Source organism: Mobula hypostoma, chromosome 13 (assembly GCF_963921235.1).
Source record: "Mobula hypostoma chromosome 13, sMobHyp1.1, whole genome shotgun sequence".
NCBI classification, from domain to species: Eukaryota; Metazoa; Chordata; class Chondrichthyes; order Myliobatiformes; family Myliobatidae; genus Mobula; species Mobula hypostoma.
Genome location: NC_086109.1, coordinates 1,508,460 through 1,528,487, shown reverse-complemented (window position 1 = coordinate 1,528,487; position 20,028 = coordinate 1,508,460). Strand labels below are relative to the sequence as shown.

At 48.4% G+C, this 20,028-nt stretch overlaps 1 protein-coding gene across 1 annotated transcript in view; it reads left to right on the top strand.

Annotated features, from left to right (window-relative positions):
- ndufs2 (NADH:ubiquinone oxidoreductase core subunit S2) overlaps positions 1-20,028 on the top strand; it is a 36,397-nt gene that overhangs the window by 915 nt on the left and 15,454 nt on the right. Inside the window, exon 2 of the mRNA XM_063065131.1 lies at positions 815-921. Within this exon, the coding sequence (XP_062921201.1) occupies positions 815-921 (107 nt within the window). The remainder of the gene's footprint in view (positions 1-814; positions 922-20,028) is intronic.

Sequence of the window (20,028 nt, the reverse complement as noted above, 5' to 3'; positions counted from 1 at the left end):
GGGAGGGGTGTAGGGGCTGGAGGGGGTTACAGAGACAGGGAGGGGTCTAGGGACTGGTGGGGTTACAGAGACAGGGCGCAGTTTACGGCCTGGAGGGGGTTACAGAGACAGGAAGGGGTGTAGGGGCCGGAGCGGGTTACAGAGACAGGGAAGGGTGTAGGGATTGGTGGGGTGACAGAGACAGGGAGGGGTGTAGGGACTGGAGGGAGTTACAGAGACAGGGAGGGGTGTAGGGACTGGTGGGGTTACAGAGACAGGGAGGGGTGTAGGGACTGGAGGGAGTTACGGAGAAAGGGAGAGATTTAGGGACTGGAAAGGGTTACAGAGACAGTGAGGCTTGTGGAGGCCGGAGGCGGTTACAGAGACAGGGAGGGATACAGGGGCTGGAGGGGGTTACAGAGAAAGGGAGGGGTGTAGGGGCTGGAGGGGGTTACAGAGACGGGGAGGGGTACAGGGGCTGGATGGGGTTACAGAGACTGGTACAGGTGCCAGAGGGAGTTGTGTACAATCAGGGAGAGGGGGAGAGTTGCAGGGGATGGGGAGTGCTGCAAGGTCGGTGGGGGAGTGTCAGTGTTACGGAGTCCACAAGCGTGCAAGCTATTAATATTACAGAGATGGGAGGGATGTAGGAACTATTGGTGTTTACAGAGATGGGGAGGATTGTGGCGTAGGGGCTGGAGGGTGGGTGGGCTTATTATACGGTTGGGTAAGGATGTGAGTGTTGCAGTGGATTGTAGAGCATGACGGTAGAGTGAACTGAGTTGCGAACTGTTGTGTTATTAACCTTTCGCCCTCTGCCCCTGCCCCTCTTCAGAGGAGCCAAGCAATGGCAGCCAGACGCAGCCTGGATGGAGCAGTATGCGGGTGCCGTCATGTACCCAACAGAGGTCACGGCCAAGTGGAAACCCCCTCCCTGGAACGGTAGGGCTGTGGAGAGGTGGCTGTTGATTGTGTGTGTGGACATCATTGTGAATGGGAATCTGACATTTGAGCCTGGGCAGTTGAGGATGGAGGTGGACCCACACAGTGGGTCTGTGTGCAGTGCCTGAGTACCTTCAATCAAGGGAAAGCTATCGAGGCAATGTGTTTTGAATTCCAGAGGCAGTAAAAAAAGGTTCCACATTGAAGGCTGGGGCGCAGGATGAGAACTATTAGTATTGTGAGATGTGTGTTAAAATGGATTGTTGGCTGGTTCTTGCCTAGAAGACGGCTAGTCAGGAATGATGGGACTTTTTCGAGCCTCGTGGATCATTCCTTGTCCGTCATTGATTTGTAGATTCTATTACTGACTGGCTGGAGGTGGGAGAGGGCAAGGGCTCCACTATGTTAGGTAGCAGGCACGTTAAAGGTAGGTAATTGAGTATTTGTAGACTTTGTCGTGCAACTGCCCCTTTGACCAACTGATCCATACTGACCGAGATTCCCATCTCAGCTTGTGTGATTTGTCTGTCAATTCCACGTAACTGTCCAAGTGTCTTTTATATGTAGCAAAGCACTTCCATATACTGACCACACTCTGGGTTCCTGTTAAATCTCCCCCTCTCACCTAAAGCCAATGCCCATTGGTTTTTGATTCCCCCAATCCTGAAGAAAAGATTGAGTGCATTCTCTACACCTCTGTAAGATCATTCCTCAATTTCCTATGCTCCAATGAAAAAAGTCCCAACCTGATCAATCTTTCTGCGTAACTCAGCCCCTGCCTGGAGTCCTGGCAACATCCTTGTAAATCTCTATACTCATTTCAGCTTAATGGCATCTTTCCCTCCCCCTCCCCTCGCACCCCCTGGCTCCTGCCCAATGTGCCTCGTTTGGAGTACAGCCAGTGCTTCTGACTCATCCAGGGGTGTGCTGACACACAGGGTCATGCCGTGATGAAGGAGTATGGTATTGGAACCATCCAGATCTTGCGGGGAGGTGGGGGGCTAGGGGGTGCAGTTGAAGGCAGTGTACAGAAATACATTCAGGTTTAAGCCTGGTTTATACTTCTGCGTCAACGCGTCACCGCAAACCCTACACAAAGCCGACGCGGAACCCTACACAAGAGCTTGCGTTGCTGCAACACGCACCTCTCCCAAACTGTAACCGTGCGTCACGGCAACGCAGAACGCAACGGCTGTGATTGATCCGCTTGGTAGCATCGCATGTCATCCTACGCTGCAGTAGCTTCCCATTGGGCGACTGAGGGGCAGGGAAGGAACTCTGGCTGCAATGCTTTCCATAAAGCTTTACAGACCTCCGAAATTATGGAGGACACATTTTGCTTTTACGAAAAAAGACGCTCGTGCCTTGTTTACCCCAAAAAAACTACCATGACCATGAAGGATTGCATGGGCAGGTGTGTGCACATGTGTGACGTGTGCGAATTCCAGAGCGACGCAGACAAACCAACGCACAAGTATAAATGCTCACAACGCGCGTCAGCCACTTGCGTAGGTTACGGCGTCCAGTTAACGCAGAAGTATAAACCAGGCTTTACCCTTCCTATTTGCAATGAAAGTTGATTTGCCCTGTTCCAAATGCAGAAGGGACCATTGTAAGGGGTGTTGATGTGCATGGTGGTGCTCGAAGATATAGGAGGTAGAATGTAGGTCAGCTGGAACTCAAGTGTGCTGTACACTGTGATGGGAGGTAGGAACAGGAGTAAAAGAATGAGTTTACTGAGGAGGAGGGTGCAGTGCTGCTGAGATGTGACCCAGTGGTCATGGCGTTAGGAAGAAAATCACCTTTCACCCATAAGCGGCTGCCCGTACACCAACTGAGCAATGGACGACTGCGGGTCCTCTTCTGGAGCCGTTGTGAGCCCCAGTAGGATTGTGCCAACACTAGTCCATTAGGGAAGCCCTCAGAGCAACCTTTAAGGAGCAGTGAAACTGCTCACAAAGGTCACTGGACAGAGGGTGATACACTGTGATGTGCTGCAATTTAACGTCAGTGTTCTGGGCCATTGCGGCCCCAAGTGCTGACATGATTTGCATAAAGTGTTCTTTAAAAGTAACACAAGGATAGTGAGTATTAGCATATGGTCCATTATTTCTGAAGGCCTAGCATCACCCAGGCCAGGCAAGGAGAACATCAGTTCGGCGTGCTCAGATTCAAACAGTCCAAAAATCTGTAATAGGTGAGCTTTCAGAGTGACATTTATCGCGTTCAGGTGGGTCTTCTAGTGGACTCACCACTCTGGCTGTAGCAGACCACTTGGTGATACGACGACATTGTAAAATCTGGTATTGTCCGTCGTGATTTCTCAGCACGAGCTGGCCTTCTGCCTGTGCAAGCCAGGCGGTCGGCATGTCGTTGAGTGACTGGAACCAACTGAGAGCTTTGGGGTCGCCGGTGCAGGATTTTGTGAATAAATTATGGCAAGAGTTGTTCTATGTGCTTAACTAAAGCTGCAGCCCTTTACTTCCATTACCAGCAAACCCAAAGCAGTCCACCTTACAGTGTTTGTGAATTATGTAGAACAACTTATTATGAACAATGTGTAGTCAGTCACCGATTACATGACACTACTATCTTTCCTGTAATATCTTGTTTAGTAGCCTTACGTGCGGTGCCTTGTCAAAGGCCTTTTGAAAATTCAAGTAAATAACATCCACTGACTCTCCTTTGTCAATCTTGCCTTTTCCTCAGAGAATTTCAACAGATTTGTGTTCAACTGTAGACAGCTGCAACATTCATGTACTCAGGGACTTGGACTATATTTTTTGTGTGACTGTATTTTACTGGTATTTTATATGTGCTTGACTTTAGGTACTGTGTTTTGCACCTTGGCCCGGAGAAACGCTGTTTTGTTTGGCTTTATTCATGGGTATTCATGAATGGTTGAATGACAGTTGGACGTGAACATTAATAGCGATCTTTCAAGAATTACTGGAGTCAAGGAGGGTCCCAGAGAACTAGGAAAGCATGAATTAAACACCCCTGTTTAAGGAGGGAAGGAGGCTAAAGACTGGAAATTGTTGGACAGTTAGCTATTATTGGTCAGATTTTAAGAGTCCACAATTAAGGATGAAATTTTGGAGAATGGCTTGAAAGTACATGATAAAATGTTATAAAATTGCATTGTTTCTTAATGGAAAAATCCTGCCTGACAAATCTGTTAGAATTTTTTGAGGGGTTAACAAGCAGGTTAGACAAATGAGTCAGTGGTTGTTATTTGGGTTTCAGAAGGCCTTTAACAGCTGCTACACATGAGACGTCTAAACAAGAAGAGCCATGGTATTAGTGACAAGGTACCAGCATCTTGAGGGGATTAGTATATAAATGCACGGAGGTAATGCTGAGGCTTTATTAGACGTTTGTTAGACCGCACTTGAAAGTTTGAGCCCTATATCTAAGGAAAGATGTGCTGGCCTTTGAGGCAGTTCACATGAGATTCACAAGAATAATCCCAAGAATGGAAGTCTCAATGTGGGGAGGGATTTAGAAGGATGAGGGAGGATTTCATTTAAACCTACCAGATACTCAAAGACTTCGATAGGGTGAGTGTGGAAAGGACCTTTAAATTACTATGAGCATCTGGGATCCAAAGGTACTGGTCAGAATAAAGAAACATCCCTTTGGATCTGAGAAGAGAGGACATGGTTGAGAGGGATGGGACTGGATGGTTAATGTTCCAGGACTCGTGTTTCAGTATGGGATAGAGTTGCACTATTAAACATGGGGCAGTATCACAGCTGCTATCAGGGGACACATAATGGAGGACTCATCTACCCTCTGTGGGTAGAACTTAAAAATGCAAAAGGTGCAGTCACCTTGATGATTATGCCATCGATTTTCTACCCCCCCCCCCCACCCCTGCCCAACAGGCACCGGGGCACTGAAGAACAGATATGCAGGCAGATCACGGAAATGTGTAAAACCACTAGGATTGTTGATGTAGGGTCTTCAGCTTCCCCAATATAGACTGGCTCCTCTTTAGTGCAAGAGGTTTAGATGGACATGATTTTGTTCGGTTCTGTCAGGAGGAAGTCAATATGTAGATAGTCTCATGAGAGGAGGAGTCATACTGAACTGGTGTGAAATGAGCCCAGCCAAGTGGGAGATTATTTAGGGAACTGTGACCACAACTTGCATTTTAAGATGTTTCCGGATAAGGATAGATGTAGACTTTGTGGGAGCGATCATATTAAATTGGGACAGGAAAAATTACAAGTGTATTAGGCAGGAACTGGGAAGAGTTAATGGGAACAACTGTTTGGGCAAGTCTACATCTAACATTTGAAGGGTGTTTAAAGTCCAACGGAAGGAAGGAGAAGGATTGCAGATCCAAGGTTGGGTGTTGAGAGAGGTGTGAATTTAGCCAGGAAAAAGGAAGCTCAAGCAGGGTTTGGGAAGCTAAAGTCAAATGGAGCCCTTGATTATTTAAAAAAAAGCTAGAAGAAAAACAGTAGCTATTTGGAGAGCTAGGAGGGGCCATGAATATGCTTGGCAAGACAGAATCAAAGTCACTTTATGTTTAGCAGCAAGAGGATAACTAGAAGTGAGTAGCATCACTCAAGGATAAACGACAGAGCATGTATTTGCAAGTGGAGGATGTGGGCGAGGTCCTAAATGAGTACTTTGTTTTGGATGTGGAGGATAGTGAGATTGGTGTGGAGTGTAATAATGTGCTAGAGTTGTTTGAGATAAGGAAGTAGTGTTGTGTCTCTTAAAGAACATTAAGTTGAATTTAGGTTGAAGACTGAAGACAGTAAGTCCAGGCCGGGAACTGGAGGCGAGAGGCCCGGCGAATGCAAAAGAGTATGGGGTCAAGGAATGGAGGCTCAGAGGTGGCCTGGTGTAGGGTTGCAGGCCTGTGGGAAAGGGACCTGTTTTGCTGCTGTTTGTGTTGTGTTGAACGCTGTGGTGACGCTAGAATGTGTGATGACACTTGGACTGCCCACAGCACATCATTGGGTGTGTTAGTGCAAATAACACATTTCACCAAATGTTTTGATGTTCGTCTGATAAATCCAAATCCAAGTAAGTCTCCAGCTCCTAAACGGATATGCCACAGGTTATTGAGAGAGGCAAGAGATGAGATTGCTGAGGCATTGACCAAAATCTTCCTATCCTCTCAAGCCACAGGCGAGGTCCTGGAGGGCTGGGAGTAGCTAATGTTCCATTATTTAAGAAGGGAAGTAGAAGTAATCTTGGAAACTACAGACTGGTGAGTCCCACACCAGTAGTGGGAAGCTATCACTAAACCATGGCCTAATTAGTGACAGTAATCATGGCTTGCCTGGAGCTAGCCATGACATACTAACCTGATTTTTTTTTTCTGCAGGAGATGATCAAGCTAGAGATGTGTGTGTATTCTATGTAGATCTTAGCAAGAGGTTTGGAGTATAGGAGTTGGGATGTAATGCTGAAGTTGTACAAGACATTGGTGAGGCCAAATTTGGAGTATTGTGTATAGTTTTGGTCACCGAATTATAAGAAAAATGTCAACAAAATAGAGAGGGTACAGAGAAGATTTAGTAGAATGTTACCTGGGTTTCATCACCTAAGTTACAGAGAAAGGTTGAACAAGTTGGGTCTTTATTCTTTGGAATGTAGAAGGTTGAGGGGGGAGTAGAGGTATTTAAAATTATGAGGGAGATAGATACAGTTGACGTGGATAGGCTTTTTCCATTGAGAGTGGGGGAGAATCAAGCAAGACATGATTTGAGAGTTAAATGGCAAAAGTTTAGAGGTCAGAGATTAAGGGAGCTAGGGCTTTACCCTTTGGAGAGAAGGAGGATGAGAGGAAACATCATGATAGAGGTGTACAAGATACTAAAAGGAATAGATAGAGTGGATAGCCAGCGCCTCTTCCCCAGGGCACCACTGCTCAATACAAGAGGACATGGCTTTAAGGTAAGGGGTGGGAAGTTCAAGGGGAATATTAGAGGAAGGCTTTTTACTCAGAGAGTGGTTGGTGCGTGGAATGCAGTGCCTGAGTCAGTGGTGGAGGCAGATACACTAGTGAAGTTTAAGAGACTACTGGACAGGTATATGGAGGAATTTAAGTAGGGGACTTGTATGGGAGGCAGGATTTGAGGGTCGACACAACATCGTGGGCCGAAGGGCCTGTACTGTGCTGTACTACTCTATGTTCTATGTAACATGATGGGGAACTTCTCTACTCAGAGAGTGGTAGCTGTGTGGAACGAGCTTCGAGCAGAAGTGGTTGAGACAGGTTCGATGTTGTCATTTAAAGTTAAATTGGATAGATATATGGACAGGAAAGGAATGGAGGGTTCTGGGCTGAGTGCAGGTCGGTAGGACTAGGTGAGAGTAAGAGTTTGGCACGGACTAGAAGGGCCGAGATGGCCTGTTTCCGTGCTGTAATTGCTATATGGTTTGTCAAGGAGCCTCGTGGTAGACTCATTCAGAAGATTAAAATGCTTGGGATCCACCAGAACTTGGCTATTGGCATTCAGAACTGGCTTGTCCGTAGAAGACGGAGGGTCGTGGTCAATGGGACTTATTCCGGCTGGAGGTCAGTGACGGATGGTATTCCGTGGAGATCTGTACTGTGACCTCTGCTAATAATGTAGATTGGTGGTTAGTAGGTTTGTAGATGATAGATTTGGTTGTGTTGTGGATCATGTAGAAGATTGCCAGATGATACAGTAGCACACTGATCAGTTGCAAATGTGGTAGAGAAATGGCAGATGCAAATTAATCTGGCCATTTGTAAGGTGTTAAACTTTGGGCAATCAAATGTGAAAGAACAGTGTGCTGTTGTAATAGCAAGGCATATGTCAGAACTATTGGCAGAATTTCAAATGGTGACGAAGTATACAGGAGTGGGATCAATCAGCCTGTCGAGTGGTGTCTGAGGAATAACGTTGCACTCAACATCACTAAGACCAGGGAAGTGATTGTGGACTTCAGGAGTGGTTAGATGAGGGAAAACACACCAGTCTCAAGGAGGGATCGGAAGTGGAAGTGGATGAACAGTTTCTAGTTGCAAGTTAGGCATGGCAGTAGCTAATATTCCATTAGGAGTTTAAGGAGAATTGGTATGTCACCAAAGACCCTTACAAATTTCTGCAGATGTATGGTGGAGAGAATTCTAACTGGTTGCATCTCCCTCTGCTAATCCATTCTAATCCATTGCTCAGGATTAGAAACAGCTGCAAAAAGTTGTAAACTCAGCCAGCTCCATGAGCACCAGCCTTCCTAGCATCCAGGATACCTTCAAAAGGCGATGCCCTCTTCTCATTGCTGCCATCAAGGAGGTGGTACAGGAGCCTGAAGAGACACACTCAATGTTTCAGGAACAGCTTCTTTCCCTCCGCCATCAGATTTCTGAATGAACAATGAACCATGAACACTTCTCATTATTTTCTTCCCTTTCTCTTTGCACGACTTATTTAATTTATCTTTTATATATGCTTATTGTAATTTATAGTTTTTATTCCTCTGTATTGCAACGTACGGCTGCTGAAAAATAACAAATGTCTTGACGTATGCCAGTGATATTATATCTGATTCTGATAAGACATGCTTGCCTTTATTTGTCGAGACATTGACTTCAAGGGTAAGGAAGTAATGTCGCAGCTTTATAAAGAAATAGTAAGTCGCATCTGCATTCAATTCCAGTTGCCTCACTGTCGGAAGGATGTGGAGATTTTGAGGAGGATGTATATATTTTACACAGAATGGTGGATGCTTAGAATGTGCTGTCAGATGGTGTTAGAGGCATTTAAGAGGTTGTTGGATAGACACATGGATGTGCAGTTAATGGAAGGGTATGGACATTGTGTATGCAGAAAGGATGAGTTTAGTTTGGCATTTAATTAATTTAATTTAGCTCAACATCGTGGGCCAAAAGCCCTGTTCCTTTCCCAGAGGGTGATGAACCTCTGGACTTGGTTGCACAGAGGACTGTGGTGGTGATGCTGCCAAGACTCGGTTATAGGGAGAGGTTGGGCAAGGTGGCCCGCAACTCCTTGGAGTGCAAGACATGGAAGTGTGTCTCACAGGTATATAAGGCAATGAGTGTGTATGTTCTCCCTATGAACGTATGGGTTTTCTCCAGGTGCTCCGGTTTCCTCCCACAGTCTAAAGGTGTATCAGTTGGTAGGTTAATTGGTTATTGTGAATTGTCCTGTGATTAGGCTAGGATTAAATCGGGGGTTGCTGGACAGTGTGGTTCAAAGGGCTGGGTTATTGTTTCTCAATAAATAAATAACCACATGGAAAAATCTAACAGTATTACTGACCGAGATGCCTCATTTCCTGATGAGCTCAGCTCTTCCTGCCCACTTTGAAAGGGAGAATAAAACTGCATCTGTGTGAATCTGCACAGGGGAAATCCTATGACCTCTCATACAGATGAAAGTTACAACATCCTTAGAGGGTGAACCCTTGCGAGTATTAAGCCCCAATGGTGTATCTGGCAGGGCTGAAAACCTGTGCTTACCAACTAAGAGTGTTTGAGGACAGCTACAATCTCTCACTACTGCAATTGAAGGTTTTCACCTTCAAAGGGACATCATTCATACCAGTGCCCAATGACTGTCACCCACACCACTCGCATCAACTATGATGAAGTGCTTTGAGAGGTTGGTCATGGCCAGAATCAACCCTGCCTAAGCAACAACCTGGCGCTGCTGCAATTTGCTACCACCTCAGCTAGTCTACAGTGGAAGCAATCTCACTTGTCCTTGGAGCATCTGGAATACAGTAATACATATGTCAGGCTGCTGTATATCGAATACAGCATGGTGAGCAACATCATCTTCCCCTCAGTACTGATCAACAAGCTCCGAAACCTGGACTTCTGTACCTCCTCCTTTAAATGGATCCTTGGCTTCTTCATTGGGAGACTACAGTCGGTGCAGATCGGTTAAAAACATCTCCTCGCTCACAATCAACACGGGCACACTTCAAGGGTGTGTGCTTAGCCTACTACTCTATTCTCTCTACACTCATGACTGTGGTGAGCACAGCACAAACCCCATCTCTGGGGGAGTTCACCAATTACATCACTATTAGCAGAATCTCCGAGTAATGAGGAAGCATACCAGAGTGAGATAGGTTAGCTGGTCGCAACAGCAACTTCACACTTAACATCAGCAAGACCAGGGAATTAATTCGGACTTCAGAAAGTGGAAGTTAGGAGGACACATACTGATCTTTGAAGGGTCAGCAGTGGAAAGGGTGAACAGCTTCAAACTCCTGGGCATCATCTCAGAGGATCTATCCTGGGTCATGTGTAATCACGAAGAAGGCATACCTGCAGATGTACTTCATTTGGAGTTTGAGGAGATCTTGTATGTCACCAATGACTCTAGCAAATTTCTACAGATGTATGGTGTGGAGCATTCCTGGTTTTGAGAGATACGGGCAGGTGCTGGAAAATGGGATTAGCTTGAATATACAGTGCCTATGAAAAGTATTCACACCCCTCCCCATGAGAGTTTTCATGTTTTGTTTTACAACATTGATTCACAGTGGATTTAATTTAGCTTTTTTGACACTGATCAACAGAAAAATACTCTTTTGTGTCAAAGTGAAAACAGCTCTCTACAAAGAGATCTAAAATAATTGCATATATGAAACATAAATTGATTGCTTAAGTATTCATCCCCCTTTAATATGGCACACCAAATAGTCACTGCTGCAGCTGATTGGTTTTAGAAGTTACATAATTAGTTACATGGAGATCACCTGTGTGCAGTCAAGGTATTCCAATTGATCATAGTAAAAATACACCTGAATCTGGAAGGTGTAACTACTGATGAGTCAGTATTCTGGCAAAAACTACACCATGAAGACAAAAGAATGCTTCAAGTACTCCATGAAAAGGTTATTGAAAAGCATAGGTCGGGAGATGGATCCAGGAAAATATCTTTGGAGTACAGTTAAATCAATCATTAAGAAATGGAAAGCATATGGCACAGCTGTAAATCTGCCTAGAGCAGGCTGTCCTCAAAAACTGAGTGACTGTGCAAGAAGGGAACTAGTGAGGGAGGCCACCAAGAGACCCATGACAAATCTGGAGGAGGACAAGCTTCAGTGGGTGAGATGGGAGAGACTGCGCATACAACGACTGTTGCCCGGATGCTTCAGCAGTCGCAGCTTTATGGGTGAGTGACAAAGAGAAAGCCACTGTTGCGGAAAAAAAACTCGTGTGAAATGATTGCTAGAGTTTGCCAGAAGGGATGTGGGGAACTTTGAAGTCAGCTTGAATAAGGTTCTACGGTCTGATGAAACCAAAGTTGAGCTTTTTGGCCATCAGACTAAAGGATCTGTTTGACGTAAGCAAAACACCACACATCGTCAAAAACACACCATCCCTACTGTGAAGCATGGTGGTGGCTACATCATGCTGTGGGGATGCTTCACTGCAGCAGGCCCTGGAAGGCTTGTGAAGGTAGAGGGTGAAATGAATGCAGCAAAATACAGGGAGATCCTGGAAGAAAACCTGATGCAGTCTGCAAGAGAACTGCGATTTGGGAGAAGTTTTCTTTTGCAGCAAGACAATGACCCCAAGCATAAAGTCAAAGTTACACAGGAATGGCGTAAAAGCAACAAAGTTAATGTCCTGGAGTTGCCATATCAGAGTCCAGACCTCAATTCAAATGAGAATGTGTGCTGGACTTGAAAAGGGCTGGTCACTGATGATCCCCATGCAATCTGACAGAGCTTGAGCAGTTTTGTAAAGAAGAATGGGAACATATTGCAGTGTCCAGATGACCAAAGCTGATAGAGACTTATCCACGCAGACTCAAGGCTGTAACTGCTGCCAAAGGAGCATCTACTAAGTACTGACTTGAAGGGGTGAATACTTATACAATCAATTATTTTGTGTTTTATATTTGTAAATAACTTGTATCACTTTGTAGAGATCTGTTTTCACTTTGGCATGAAAGAGTCTTTTTCTCTTGATAAGTGTCAAAAAAACACCAAATTAAATCTACTGTGATTCAATGTTGTAAAACAATAAAACATGAAAACTTCTGGGGGGGGGGTGAATACTTTTTATAGACACTGTATATTTCAATCAGCATGGTCACGAAGGAATAAAGGCCTTTTTCTGAGTAGAAGAACTATATAATCACAAGGATAGTCTTAGGCTACAGAACAATACTGAACAGATGGTCAGGGTGGGTGGTGAATGGAATTTATTGAGCATGTGGTGTTAAGCTTTTTGAAGGATTAATAAGGGTGCACAGTGACTCGCAGGGCCTTGGGGATATTGACAAGGGGATCTTGATGTGCAAGTCCATAGATGCCTGAAGGTGGCAACACAAATGAATGAGATGGTGAAGAAAGCCTTAGCTGGAGCGTGGAATGTAAGAGCAGGGAGGCTGCATGTGGCCAGTCGTGTTTTTGCTCAAAGTAACATGTTTCAGCCAAGGCAGTGCTTCTCTTTTCAAACCTGTTCACTGTTTTCACTACCTCTGTGTAATCCATTTGGCTACTCACCCCTTGTTCTGTTATTTCCCAAGATTTGTGTTGGGAATCCATAGTGAATTGACTATTTGGATTCAAAATTGTCTTGCCATAGAAACAAGGCAATGGTTGATGGCGATCTGTAACTTATGTTCTTCTGCCCGGATCCATATTGGGACCTCTGCTGTTTGTGATACATATAAGTGACCTGTATGAAACTGCAGCTGGGTGGGCTAGTAAGTCTGTAGATGATACGAAGATTGTTATTATTGTGGACACCCCAGAAAGACTTGCAAAGAATGCAGTGGGATCCAGAACAATTGCAAGAACGAGCAGAGTCATGGCAGATGGAGTTTAACCCGGCCAAATGTGAAGTGTTGTACTTTGGGAGGTCAAATGTAAAGAGACAGTACATTGTGATGTACAGAGGGATCTTGGGGTCCAAGTTCATTGCTTCCTGAAAGCGGCTACACAGGCTGATAGGGTGGTTTTAAAAAAGGCATATGTCACGCTTGCCTGTATTAGTTGAGGCACTGAGTTCAGAGTTGGGAAATTGTGTTGCAGCTTTATAAATCTCTAGTTAGGCTGCCTCTGAAGTATGGCATTAAGTTTTAGTCACCCCACTATAGGAAAGATGTCGAGGCTTTGAAGAGGGTGCGTACAAGCCTTACCAGGATGCTGCCTGGATTAGAGGTCATGTGCTAAAAGGAAAGGTGGGACAAACCTGGGAGCGGCGGAGGCTGAGGGGAGAGCTGATAAGATTGAGAAGCATTGGTAGGATAGGCAGTAACAAGTAGACTTCCCAGTGTGAAATGTTTAATACCTGAGAGCATACATTTAAGGTGAAGTGGGGTAAGTTCAAAGGTGATGTGTGGAATGAAAGTGTCCAAGAGGCTCTGAGATAGGCACATGAACCACAATATTCAGCTCAACATTGTGGGCTGAAAGGCCTGTTTCTCTGCTGTACTATGTTTTCATGCTATTTGTAAGCTTAAACATTTCTCTATATTCAGAGTCTCGAATGGGGCAGTGGGTAGTGCAGCTGCGTTCCAGCTCCACTGACCTTGGGTGTTCTTTGTGGGCTGTGTCTGTGGGGGATTTCCCCCTCTTCCCTCCACTTTCCTTCCATTTTCTGCTGTGCGGGCTGGCAGGCAGGTTGATTGACTGCTGTAAGTTCCAATTGCCCTTGAATGTAGATGAGGAAAGAATCTGGTGTGGGATAGCTGCTCAGAGCAATGAGTGAAGGGTTAATTCAAGCTGACAGATTATTGAATGATGCAGACCGGTTGGGCTGAGGAGCCTATGTAACAGCTGTGATTGCACTAGAGGTCCACCAGGACATTACCTGAGATGGAGCATTTCAGGTCTGAGGAGAGAATGGAGAAGCTGGGTCTGCTTTATTTAGAATGGAGGGGGTTGAGAGTGGTTGTAAGAGAGGCATAGATAGCATCAGCATTGAGAAATGTTACCCCATGACACATGAAAAGATTTTTAGAGGGGATATGAGGAATTTTTTTTCACCCTGTGGTTGCTTAGAATCTAGAGCTAAAACTGTCTGCAAAGATGACGGAGACAGATTTTCACAGCATTTACCTATCCTGACGAGCATTTAAATACCATGGAATATGAAGGCTATGGACCAAGTGGAATAGGAATTGGTCTATTGGTGTCACATGCACTAAGATGCATGAAAAGTTTGTCTGCATACTATTCGTGCAGATTAGATCACTGTGATTTGAGATAGAACGAGGTAAAACAATACCAATGCAGAATAAAGTGTAGTAGTTAGAGAGTGCAAGATCCTAATGAAGTGGATTTTGAGATCCATAGTCTATCGTATCATACTGGCAAAACATTTAATAGTCTTATAACAGCAGGTAGAAGTTGGCCTGGAGCCTGATGGTATCTGCTTTCGGACTTTTGTAGCTTCTGGCTGATGGGAGAGGATAAAATGTCTGGGTTGGGTGGAGTCTTTAATTATGCTGGCTGCTTTACGTGGGCATCAAGAAGTGTAGATAGTATCTATGGAGGGGAGGCTGGTTTCTTTGATGTGCTGAGCTGTGTCCACAATTCTCTGCTGTTTCTTGTGGTCATGTGTAGATCAGTTGTTGTGAGGTGCATTATTAAAAATTGGTAGGGGTTAGAGTAGAGATGCCAAATTTCTTTAGCCTCCCGGGGAAGGAGAGGCATTGACGAGTTTCCTTGGCTGTGTTATCAACATGGTTAGACCCAGATGGGCTATTGGTGATGTTCACTTCTTGGAACTTGAAGCTCTCAAACTTCTCAACCTCAACATTATTGATGTAGAAAGGAGCCTGTGCACCATTCCTTTCCTGAAATTAGTGACTAGCTCTTTTGTTACAATGAAGGAAAGGTTGCTTCATAATATCAAGTTGTGAAGCTCGCTATTTCCTTCCTGTGTTCCAAGTCATTGTTATCTGACATTTGGCCAACTACCCTGATATCATCTGTAAACTTAGAGATAGTTCAGAATCTGGCCACACGAGGAATGCACAGGGAGTAGAGTAGGGGGCTGAGACACGAGGAGTGCACGGGGAGTAGAGTAGGGGGCTGAGACACGAGGAGTGCACGGGGAGTAGAGTAGGGGGCTGAGACACGAGGAGTGCACGGGGAGTAGAGTAGGGGGCTGAGACACGAGGAGTACACGGGGAGTAGAGTAGGGGGCTGAGACACGAGGAGTGCACGGGGAGTAGAGTAGGGGGCTGAGACACGAGGAGTGCACGGGGAGTAGAGTAGGGGGCTGAGACACGAGGAGTGCACGGGGAGTAGAGTAGGGGGCTGAGACACGAGGAGTGCACGGGGAGTAGAGTAGGGGGCTGAGACACGAGGAGTGCACGGGGAGTAGAGTAGGGGGCTGAGACACGAGGAGTGCACAGGGAGTAGAGTAGGGGGCTGAGACACGAGGAGTGCACGGGGAGTAGAGTAGGGGGCTGAGACACGAGGAGTACACAGGGAGTAGAGTAGGGGGCTGAGACACGAGGAGTGCACGGGGAGTAGAGTAGGGGGCTGAGACACGAGGAGTACACAGGGAGTAGAGTAGGGGGCTGAGACACGAGGAGTGCACGGGGAGTAGAGTAGGGGGCTGAGACACGAGGAGTGCACGGGGAGTAGAGTAGGGGGCTGAGACACGAGGAGTGCACGGGGAGTAGAGTAGGGGGCTGAGACACGAGGAGTGCACGGGGAGTAGAGTAGGGGGCTGAGACACGAGGAGTGCACAGGGAGTAGAGTAGGGGGCTGAGACACGAGGAGTACACGGGGAGTAGAGTAGGGGGCTGAGACACGAGGAGTGCACGGGGAGTAGAGTAGGGGGCTGAGACACGAGGAGTGCACGGGGAGTAGAGTAGGGGGCTGAGACACGAGGAGTACACGGGGAGTAGAGTAGGGGGCTGAGACACGAGGAGTGCACGGGGAGTAGAGTAGGGGGCTGAGACACGAGGAGTACACAGGGAGTAGAGTAGGGGGCTGAGACACGAGGAGTGCACGGGGAGTAGAGTAGGGGGCTGAGACACGAGGAGTGCACGGGGAGTAGAGTAGGGGGCTGAGACACGAGGAGTGCACAGGGAGTAGAGTAGGGGGCTGAGACACGAGGAGTGCACGGGGAGTAGAGTAGGGGGCTGAGACACGAGGAGTACACAGGGAGTAGAGTAGGGGGCTGAGACACGAGGAGTGCACGGGGAGTAGAGTAGGGGGCTGAGACACGAGGAGTACACAGGGAGTAGAGTAGGGGGCTGAGACACGAGGAGTGCACGGGGAGTAGAGTAGGGGGCTGAGACACGAGGAGTGCACGGGGAGTAGAGTAGGGGGCTGAGACACGAGGAGTGCACGGGGAGTAGAGTAGGGGGCTGAGACACGAGGAGTGCACGGGGAGTAGAGTAGGGGGCTGAGACACGAGGAGTGCACAGGGAGTAGAGTAGGGGGCTGAGACACGAGGAGTACACGGGGAGTAGAGTAGGGGGCTGAGACACGAGGAGTACACAGGGAGTAGAGTAGGGGGCTGAGACACGAGGAGTGCACGGGGAGTAGAGTAGGGGGCTGAGACACGAGGAGTGCACGGGGAGTAGAGTAGGGGGCTGAGACACGAGGAGTGCACGGGGAGTAGAGTAGGGGGCTGAGACACGAGGAGTACACGGGGAGTAGAGTAGGGGGCTGAGACACGAGGAGTGCACAGGGAGTAGAGTAGGGGGCTGAGACACGAGGAGTACACGGGGAGTAGAGTAGGGGGCTGAGACACGAGGAGTGCACGGGGAGTAGAGTAGGGGGCTGAGACACGAGGAGTGCACAGGGAGTAGAGTAGGGGGCTGAGACACGAGGAGTGCACGGGGAGTAGAGTAGGGGGCTGAGACACGAGGAGTGCACGGGGAGTAGAGTAGGGGGCTGAGACACGAGGAGTGCACGGGGAGTAGAGTAGGGGGCTGAGACACGAGGAGTGCACGGGGAGTAGAGTAGGGGGCTGAGACACGAGGAGTGCACGGGGAGTAGAGTAGGGGGCTGAGACACGAGGAGTGCACGGGGAGTAGAGTAGGGGGCTGAGACACGAGGAGTGCACGGGGAGTAGAGTAGGGGGCTAAGACACGAGGAGTGCACGGGGAGTAGAGTAGGGGGCTGAGACACGAGGAGTGCACAGGGAGTAGAGTAGGGGGCTGAGACACGAGGAGTGCACGGGGAGTAGAGTAGGGGGCTGAGACACGAGGAGTGCACGGGGAGTAGAGTAGGGGGCTGAGACACGAGGAGTGCACGGGGAGTAGAGTAGGGGGCTGAGACACGAGGAGTGCACGGGGAGTAGAGTAGGGGGCTGAGACACGAGGAGTGCACGGGGAGTAGAGTAGGGGGCTAAGACACGAGGAGTGCACGGGGAGTAGAGTAGGGGGCTGAGACACGAGGAGTGCACGGGGAGTAGAGTAGGGGGCTGAGACACGAGGAGTACACGGGGAGTAGAGTAGGGGGCTAAGACACGAGGAGTGCACGGGGAGTAGAGTAGGGGGCTGAGACACGAGGAGTGCACGGGGAGTAGAGTAGGGGGCTGAGACACGAGGAGTGCACGGGGAGTAGAGTAGGGGGCTGAGACACGAGGAGTGCACGGGGAGTAGAGTAGGGGGCTGAGACACGAGGAGTACACGGGGAGTAGAGTAGGGGGCTGAGACACGAGGAGTGCACGGGGAGTAGAGTAGGGGGCTGAGACACGAGGAGTGCACGGGGAGTAGAGTAGGGGGCTGAGACACGAGGAGTGCACAGGGAGTAGAGTAGGGGGCTGAGACACGAGGAGTGCACGGGGAGTAGAGTAGGGGGCTGAGACACGAGGAGTGCACGGGGAGTAGAGTAGGGGGCTGAGACACGAGGAGTGCACGGGGAGTAGAGTAGGGGGCTGAGACACGAGGAGTGCACGGGGAGTAGAGTAGGGGGCTGAGACACGAGGAGTGCACGGGGAGTAGAGTAGGGGGCTGAGACACGAGGAGTGCACGGGGAGTAGAGTAGGGGGCTGAGACACGAGGAGTGCACGGGGAGTAGAGTAGGGGGCTGAGACACGAGGAGTGCACGGGGAGTAGAGTAGGGGGCTGAGACACGAGGAGTGCACGGGGAGTAGAGTAGGGGGCTGAGACACGAGGAGTGCACGGGGAGTAGAGTAGGGGGCTGAGACACGAGGAGTGCACGGGGAGTAGAGTAGGGGGCTGAGACACGAGGAGTGCACGGGGAGTAGAGTAGGGGGCTGAGACACGAGGAGTGCACGGGGAGTAGAGTAGGGGGCTGAGACACGAGGAGTGCACGGGGAGTAGAGTAGGGGGCTGAGACACGAGGAGTGCACGGGGAGTAGAGTAGGGGGCTGAGACACGAGGAGTGCACGGGGAGTAGAGTAGGGGGCTGAGACACGAGGAGTGCACGGGGAGTAGAGTAGGGGGCTGAGACACGAGGAGTGCACGGGGAGTAGAGTAGGGGGCTGAGACACGAGGAGTGCACAGGGAGTAGAGTAGGGGGCTGAGACACGAGGAGTGCACGGGGAGTAGAGTAGGGGGCTGAGACACGAGGAGTGCACAGGGAGTAGAGTAGGGGGCTGAGACACGAGGAGTGCACGGGGAGTAGAGTAGGGGGCTGAGACACGAGGAGTGCACGGGGAGTAGAGTAGGGGGCTGAGACACGAGGAGTACACGGGGAGTAGAGTAGGGGGCTGAGACACGAGGAGTACACAGGGAGTAGAGTAGGGGGCTGAGACACGAGGAGTGCACGGGGAGTAGAGTAGGGGGCTGAGACACGAGGAGTGCACGGGGAGTAGAGTAGGGGGCTGAGACACGAGGAGTGCACGGGGAGTAGAGTAGGGGGCTGAGACACGAGGAGTGCACGGGGAGTAGAGTAGGGGGCTAAGACACGAGGAGTGCACGGGGAGTAGAGTAGGGGGCTGAGACACGAGGAGTGCACAGGGAGTAGAGTAGGGGGCTGAGACACGAGGAGTGCACGGGGAGTAGAGTAGGGGGCTGAGACACGAGGAGTGCACAGGGAGTAGAGTAGGGGGCTGAGACACGAGGAGTACACGGGGAGTAGAGTAGGGGGCTGAGACACGAGGAGTACACGGGGAGTAGAGTAGGGGGCTGAGACACGAGGAGTGCCAACACACACAAAATGCTGGAGGAATTCAGTGGGCCAGGCTGCAGCTCGGAAAAGAGCGAACGGTGGACGTTTTGGGCCGAGACCCTTCATCAGGGCTCTGGGCCCGAAACGTTGACTGTTTGCTTTTCTCCATGGACGCTGTCTGCCCTGCTGAGTTCCTCCAGCATTTTGTGCCTGTTGCTGACATCTTCTGATTGCTTTTATTTTTTTCTAACTGTCCTGCCATAGCTTTAATAATAGCTTTTGAATGTTTCCCAGAACTGAACTTAAGCTGACAGACTTGTAATTTCCTGCCTTCTCTCTCGCTTCCTTTTTTTTGGTACATAAGTGAGATAAATTTTTAAATGAAACTTCTCCGAATCTGGTGAATTTTGGAAAATACAAACCCACCCATCAATTGGCCACTTTATATCAGAATCAGGTTTAATATCACTAGCATACGTTGTGAAATTTGTTAACTTTGTGGCAGCAGTACAATGTAATACAGGATCATATAGGAAAATTGCAGTAAATATATGTATATTAAATAGTTAAGGTAAGTAAAGCAAAGAAAAAGAAGTAAAAAATTGTGAGGTAGTGTTCATGGGTTCAATATCCATTTAGAAATCAGATGGCAGATGGGAAGAAGCTGTTCCTGAGTCACTGTGTACCTCTTCGTGATGGTAACGGTGAGAAGAGAGCATGTCCTTCATCTCCTCGGCTGAAGGCCTTTGTGACCTGGAGACATGTTCGCTGGCAGGCTGAGCCATTTGCTCTGCACCACTTTGTTTCTCCCTCCCTCCCTCCCAATTCACAAGGAACTTCCAGCAAGATGGTGGTATGCTCAGATGCAGCCATTTCTATGGGGTCAATCAAAGGTGTTATTGTTTTTTTGATGCTTTTTTTTTTACAATTTCACCTTGCATTGCAACCGTGCTTTGCACCTAGGCCCTGGCGTAAAGCTGTTTTGTGTGGCTGTATTCATGTATGGTTGACTGACAATTAAACAGCGTGAATGGTTGAGGAGATGAGCAACGTGGAAATTTGCAGCTCATC